This window comes from Emiliania huxleyi (genome assembly GCF_000372725.1).
Source record: "Emiliania huxleyi CCMP1516 unplaced genomic scaffold EMIHUscaffold_411, whole genome shotgun sequence".
In the NCBI taxonomy this organism is placed as follows: Eukaryota; Haptophyta; order Isochrysidales; family Noelaerhabdaceae; genus Emiliania; species Emiliania huxleyi.
In genome coordinates this window covers 35,922-42,840 of record NW_005198894.1, presented here as the reverse complement: position 1 = coordinate 42,840, position 6,919 = coordinate 35,922, and the positions used below count along the sequence as shown (strand labels likewise).

The window sequence follows — 6,919 nt, the reverse complement described above, 5'->3', positions numbered from 1 at the left end:
TCGGCATTAGGAGTGGGAGAAGGCGCTCGAGCTCGACCCGGACAACAAGTGGAGATTAGCCGAGATTCAACCGAGCTGCGATGCGAGATGCGATGCGATGCGAGATGCGATGCGAGATGAGGGGACTGAGACACCATCAGCCTTCCCCTTCAAACCACCCTGTCCACACATCCTTTCCTCTCGATCACCCGCCTTCAATCGCCCCTCCGCCGCCCCTCCCTCCTCGTCCCCTATCCATCCCCAGCACACATGGACATGGACATGGGGTTGCGCTTGGCGTGAACGGCGTCTCTTCACACGCCTTGCTGTGAAGCAGGTCGTACAAGGAGGGGCTCAAGGACGCGCAGCTCACGTGGGAAGCCGACTGGGCGTAGAAGTAGAGCCGGGGAGAGGGAGGGGGGAGGGGCTCGGCGCGCGCTGTGGAGCCGGGGCAGCCAGGGCGCTACGGCAAGGCTGCAAGCCCGCGCAGCCGCGCCAGACGCTTAGAGAAAAGACCTTGCGCGCACGCACCTCCTGGTGGTGAGGAACAGGAAGGTGGCCGGAGTATGGTTCGGATGGGCTATATGTAATCTTTTTTGCGAGCACGCCGCGTCGTTCCCTTCACCCGCGCTTAGCGACACCGGTGGCGACGAATCTCAGCGCGTCGTGGGCCGTGAGGGCCTGCACGTGTGGCCGTGGCGTGCCGTCCGTGGCGCGTGGGCCGTAACTATACGGCGATCCGCGGCGTGTGCGGAGGCTCGAGGATGCCACTTGCCAACGGCAGGTTAGCCGGCCGCGCGGCCTCCCGGGGGCCGCCTTGAGCCAGAGCGTACGGCGCCCAAGGCATGAGCACAGCGCCCGAACACCGCGGTGCCACCTCGACGCCTTTGGCTGCCTGAGCGAGAACGGCGAGACCGTTGAAGCGCGGAGCAGCTCAGGCACCCATCCGTCTCCATAGTGAACTCCTCCCGTGCGGCAGCTCTTTCGCTTTGGTTTGTCGCCTGAGCTGCTCCGCGTTGGCCTCGCACTATGACAAGCCGGCACCCTCTGCGCTAATGCAGCGACCTGTCCTCCTCCTCTGTCTATCGCTGACGAGAACAAGGGGTCCTCGGGCGGTGACATGGCGGCGAGAGCGAAGCGTGGGCGCAGCTCGGGCTCCGCCGCGGCCACGCTTCCGACGGCGGCCCCTGCGCAACCTCCTCACGTGGGCTGCCTCAGCGCTGCCACTGCCGCCTCGAGGGCGGCGAGCTTTTGCTCGGTCGCTTCAAGCTTCTGCTGGGCGGCGGCTAGCTCCCTTGTATGCGCCGACTCGAGCCCGTCGAGCCTTTCGAGGAGCTTCCGCTCCGTCGCCTCGAGCACGGCAAGCCGCTGCTCCGTCGCCCGCTGCCTTGCGGCGCCAGCCTCGAGCGTGGCAATCTTTTGCTCCAGCGAGGCAACCTTCTCCTTCGCCGCGCCGCCATCCGAGGCAAAGAGGCGGCGGGTAGAGCCAGAGCGGCTGACGCTGCCAGAGATCGCCAGGTCGCCGTTGATGACGACGGTACCATTCTTAAAAACTGTGAATGCATCCTTGCGGTTGGCCTCGGAGCTGCCGATGCCCACGCGAAAGGCCGCATCGCTTGTCGCCCAGAAGTACGGGACGGAGGAGGCGCTGCGCGCATTGTATCGCCCGACCACCGTCTCCCCCCAGCTTTCCGCCACGGTCGAGAAGCCCATCGCCGTCGAGCTGTAGCCCGAGGCGACGGTGTCCCAGCCCATCGCCGTCGCGTGGTCGCCCGAGGCGGTGGTGCCAAAGCCCATCGCAGTGGAGGCGAAGGCCGATGCGGTGGTCTGGGCGTTCATCGCCATAGCGGTGTCGCCCTTGGCCGTGGTGCTGTCGCCCATCGCAGTCGACGTCGGCCCCGAGGCGACGGTGTGGTAGCCCAGTGCCGTGGAGGAGAAGTTGCCCGAGGCGGTCGTGCGGTAGCCAAACGCGGTGGAGTAATGTCCCGACGCAGTATTCGTCGCGGTGGAGTAGGTGCTGGGCGGGGACGGCGGCGGGGGCGGCGGTGGAGTACAGCACACGTCGCCTTGGTAGCCTGCCCCGTTGACAAAGCATGAGCGCCGACAAAATTGTTGCGATGCCCAGTATTCGTTGTACTTGCAGAGTTTCTCGTAAGCGTAGGGAAACTCGTCGCACGTCAAGCCCTCCCTCTCCATGTAGGAATTGCGTTCATCCGTGCACTCTGTGCACGGGATCTCGGCCACACAGCACACGTCGCCATCATAGCCCGCTCCGTTGACAAAGCACGAGCGCCGACAGTACTTTTGGTTCACCCAGTGGGGGCTGTGCTTGCAGCGGTTGGTGTACGCGTATGAGTACTGGTCGCAGGCAAAGCCGGCTGCTTCCATGCTGGGGCTGCTTACATCCGTGCACTCTGTGCATGCCGGATTGGTGGACAGCGCACGGCCACGTGTCGGAGCCGCCTCGCTTGCGGTGCATCCTTCACGAAGCCTTCCCATGTAGCTAGCGTTCTTTGCGAATGTCTCGAGATGGCCGGCAGGCGCTGTCTGCTCGCGGCCTGTGCGGGCCGCCCGTCCTCCTCGCCCTTCTTTCGTCCTGCCGTCCCTCCCCTCCACCATGGCCTCCTCGGCACTTTTTTCTCCATCCGCCTCGCCCTGCCTTTTCGTATCGTGCCGTTCGCCCTCCATTCGGTGACCTCCATGGCTGTCCGCGACCTTTTGGGTGGCGCTCTCGATACCGTTGCGTCAACCTCGACGTCGCTGTCGCCCTCCCCGTCCCCGTCGACATTTGGCCCATATGTGTGTGACATTTTGCAACTGGTACTGTGACATGTCAATCGCAATGGGACCCGAATGGGACACCGGAACGAATATTGGGACCCGGGTCCCACTGGGACCCAGGCGCTCTCCTGCCGCTGGCGTGCTCCGCCGACCCCGACCGTCGGCGCTGCACGTGAGGCATAGCTACCCAACGCCCTGCGAGCTTCCCCGCGCGCCCTGGGCGCCTCGGCGACCCCCCTCGCGAACCCTGTATTGTTACTTTTTTTAACAATATATACACTGACACTCTACCTCCCAGAGCTCGTCCCGGTCCGCCACGGCCATCCTTGGCCTCCGGACGGAGGGCCCCCGGCCGCGGCGCGGTGCGGCGGCGTCACAAATCCGACCACAGAGCACCGGGACGCGGTCGGGCGATCTGAGGTTCAACTAGGCGTATGCATTGCCCATCCAGGGCTATCACCTGGACCCATCAACAGGCGCCTGCGGCGCCGTGGTCACGAGGTGTTGTTCACACCTGGGCAAGCATTCATGCAGCACAGTACGCGCTAAAGTACCGCTCGGCGAACATCGTCGCCAAGAGCAAGACTCGAGCACTCAACACCCTCTCCACACCCCGTACGTGAATGGGCTTTCGTTTTTAAACAAATTAAAGGCTCTGGCCCACCCACGACGAGCGGGACGAACGTATACGTACCCTATGGCTTCGGCCTTCGCCAACGCCACACGCACCGATGTTCGTGGTTGCCGTAGCTGCGCCGAAAAGCAGAGAGGCGTGTGGCCCATTGCCCCATTCCCCATTGCCCGGAGGCCCGGCGAGTCTCTCAGCCCGTGATGAAGTCGTCGAGCGGCGGCGGCCTTCCGACGGCAATCCTGCCCACGCGGCCGTCGGGGAAGGTCCAGCGCACCGGCACGCCGAACTGGGCGAGCGCGTTGACCCAGCCTGTTCACGGCTAATGAAGAATGAATAATGAATAATTAACAATTAACTGGGCATGGAAGCGGGCGCGCGCGCGTCGGCTAGTTAGCTAGAGGTGTGACGGCAGTCTGACCAGCCACTGGGCACCAGCAGGCGGTACGGGCGGATGCAAGCGAGGCGGAGACACGGCCACACTGGAGGGATACACAGACACAGGCTAGACACGCACGGCTCGTTGGTGTGAGACGGGCGCTGCTTTGACAGGCGCTGTTCACAAGCGCTGACTCCGATGCCCCTGGGCCAGATCTCGGACGGATCTCGGCTGCATCTCGGCTGCATCTCGGCTAGATCTCAGCTGAGCAACGCGGACTCGGAGAAGGCGCGCAAGGTGAGGAGCGAGCCTGAGATACGGGGAGATATGGGGAGGTATGGGGAGATATGGGGAGATGGCATGGTGAGGAGCAAGCCTGAGGCGAACAGACGCCAATCTGCTAGGCACACGAATGTGAGTCGAGGAAGCGCGCAGCTAAGGGGGGGAGCTAAGGGGAGGAAGGAACCGTCCCCGCCCGCAAACGCGAGGATCAGCGACGCCTGTCGAGCAATGAGAGCTCGAAGATCACAACCGATGTGACGGGGCTCGCCTCGGCTGTCTCTCGGCGGCTTCGACGCCTCCTCCACCCGCGCCTCGCCGCGCGCGAGCTCCTGTTCACAGCGGCGTCAGGTGTGAACGGCGTCTCTTCAAGCAGGCGGGCGGTGGGGCAAGGAAGGGGGGGAAGGCAAGCTAGATCGGCTGATCCCTCGGCTGCCCCTCGGCTGCCTCTCGGCTGCCTCTCGGCTGCCTCTCGGCTGCCTCTCGGCTGCCTCTCGGCTGCCTCTCGGCTGCCTCTCGCCTGCCTCTCGCCTGCCTCTCGGCTGTCTCTAAGCTATCTCTAAGCTGTCTCTAAGCTGTCTCTAAGCTGTCTCTAAGCTGTCTCTAAGCTGTCTCTAAGCTATCTCTAAGCTATCTCTAAGCTGTCTCTAAGCTGTCTCTAAGCTGTCTCTAAGCTGTCTCTAAGCTGTCTCTAAGCTGTCTCTAAGCTGTCTCTAAGCTGTCTCTAAGCTGTCTCTAAGCTGTCTCTAAGCTGTCTCTAAGCTGTCTCTAAGCTGCCTCTGAGCTGCCTCTAAGCTGTCTCTAAGCTGTCTCTAAGCTGTCTCTAAGCTGTCTCTAAGCTATCTCTAAGCTGTCTCTACGCTGTCTCTACGCTGTCTCTAAGCTGTCTCTAAGCTATCTCTAAGCTGTCTCTAAGCTGTCTCTAAGCTGTCTCTAAGCTATCTCTAAGCTATCTCTAAGCTATCTCTAAGCTGTCTCTAAGCTGTCTCTAAGCTGTCTCTAAGCTGTCTCTAAGCTGTCTCTAAGCTGTCTCTAAGCTGTCTCTAAGCTGTCTCTAAGCTGTCTCTAAGCTGTCTCTAAGCTGTCTCTAAGCTGTCTCTAAGCTGTCTCTAAGCTGTCTCTAAGCTGTCTCTAAGCTGTCTCTAAGCTGTCTCTAAGCTGTCTCTAAGCTGTCTCTAAGCTGTCTCTAAGCTGTCTCTAAGCTGTCTCTAAGCTATCTCTAAGCTATCTCTAAGCTGTCTCTAAGCTGTCTCTAAGCTGTCTCTAAGCTGTCTCTAAGCTGTCTCTAAGCTATCTCTAAGCTATCTCTAAGCTATCTCTACGCTGTCTCTAAGCTGTCTCTAAGCTATCTCTAAGCTGTCTCTAAGCTGTCTCTAAGCTGTCTCTAAGCTGTCTCTAAGCTGTCTCTAAGCTGTCTCTAAGCTATCTCTAAGCTGTCTCTAAGCTGTCTCTAAGCTGTCTCTAAGCTGTCTCTAAGCTGTCTCTAAGCTGTCTCTAAGCTGTCTCTAAGCTGTCTCTAAGCTGTCTCTAAGCTGTCTCTAAGCGGGCTCCTTGCATGTGCTCGGCCGCAGCTCCGGCGGCTTGTCGTACAGAAGCAAGTGCGGAGGCCGCAGCACCGCCCACCGCGCCTTTCCGTCGAGATGCGCCGAGCTCAGCCGAGATCTGGCCGAGATCTAGCCGAGATCAGACTCTGACCGACGTCAGGCGAGATCAGAGATCTGGCCGAGGTCTGGCCGAGGTCTGGCCGAGGTCTGACCGAGATTTGATCGAGATTCGGCCGAGATATGACCGAGATGCAGCCCCTTTCGCCTTCCAGGTCGAACCCCGTCGCGCTGCCGACGCCATCCCCTCCCGCCGGTGCAGAGTGCCTAGTCATCAACGAGTTCGTTGTCATGCAATCTCGCGCAATCTCGTGCGACCCCCCCCCTCTCGCAGCGCGCCCGTCCGCGCAGCGCCGAAGTACGCGAGCTCCTCGCTCACGCTCTCCAGGGTCCAGTCGTCGCCGCCTGTTCACAGCCAGAGGTGTGAACAAAACCAGCTCCCTCGCTCACGCTCTCCAAAGTCGCCGCCTGCATCCGCCGCCGCCGCCGCCGGGTCCGGTGCCGTCGCCTGTTCACCAGCTAGTCGATGAGTCATCAACAGTAATCAGTCATTCATTTGCTAGTTGAATTTGCCGGTGGCGTCGCCTGTTAGCCGTGCGGTGATCTCGAGTGCGATCTCGAGTGCGATCTCGCGGTGATCTCGCGGTGATCTCGAGTCTGATCTCCAGCCCGATGTCGAGAGTAATCTCGCGGTGATCTCGCGATGATCTCGCGGTGATCTCGCCTTGGTCGGCCGGAGCTGCGGCGAGGAGGGCGCGGACCGCGCGCCTATGGATTACTGATTAGTTGGTCCTCACCAGCAGCGACTAATTAATGAGGACAGCGCTGGCCCGCTCGCCTGTTCATCAGCTAGTTGATGAGTCATCAGCAGCAATCAGTTATTACGGCGGGCGCTGGCTGCGCGCCTCCGGCAGCGGGGTGTGCCGCCCCGCCAAGCCTCTCCGCCCTCCCCTCCCCTCCCCCCTCCCCTCCCGCCTCCCTCCTCCCCTCCCTCCTCCCCGCATCAACCCCGCCCGGATCCGACTCTCGCCTCGTCCCGATCCCGACCACGGCGTCGTCAGACGCCGGGGAGGCGCCTGTTCACAGCTGGCCGAGGTGTGAACAGGGGACCCGCCGCCCCTCGCCGCCGTCATACGCAAGCGAGCCGCCTCGACTCGCCGCCCCCCTCGCCGCCGCCGCCGCCGCCGCTGCCGCCGCCACTGCCGCCGCCGCCGCCGCTGCTGCTGCTGCTGCTGCTGCCTCCTCCTCCGCTGCACTCACCGCCGACCAATG

At 61.9% G+C, this 6,919-nt stretch overlaps 1 protein-coding gene across 1 annotated transcript in view; it reads left to right on the top strand.

Moving 5' to 3' along the window:
• Nucleotides 1–374, top strand: part of EMIHUDRAFT_244160 (hypothetical protein) — a gene marked incomplete at both ends in the record, with an annotated part of 3,676 nt that extends 3,302 nt beyond the window's left edge. Inside the window, one exon of the mRNA XM_005769672.1 lies at nucleotides 317–374. Within this exon, the coding sequence (XP_005769729.1) occupies nucleotides 317–374 (58 nt within the window). The remainder of the gene's footprint in view (nucleotides 1–316) is intronic.
• Nucleotides 375–6,919: the final 6,545 nt, after the last annotated feature.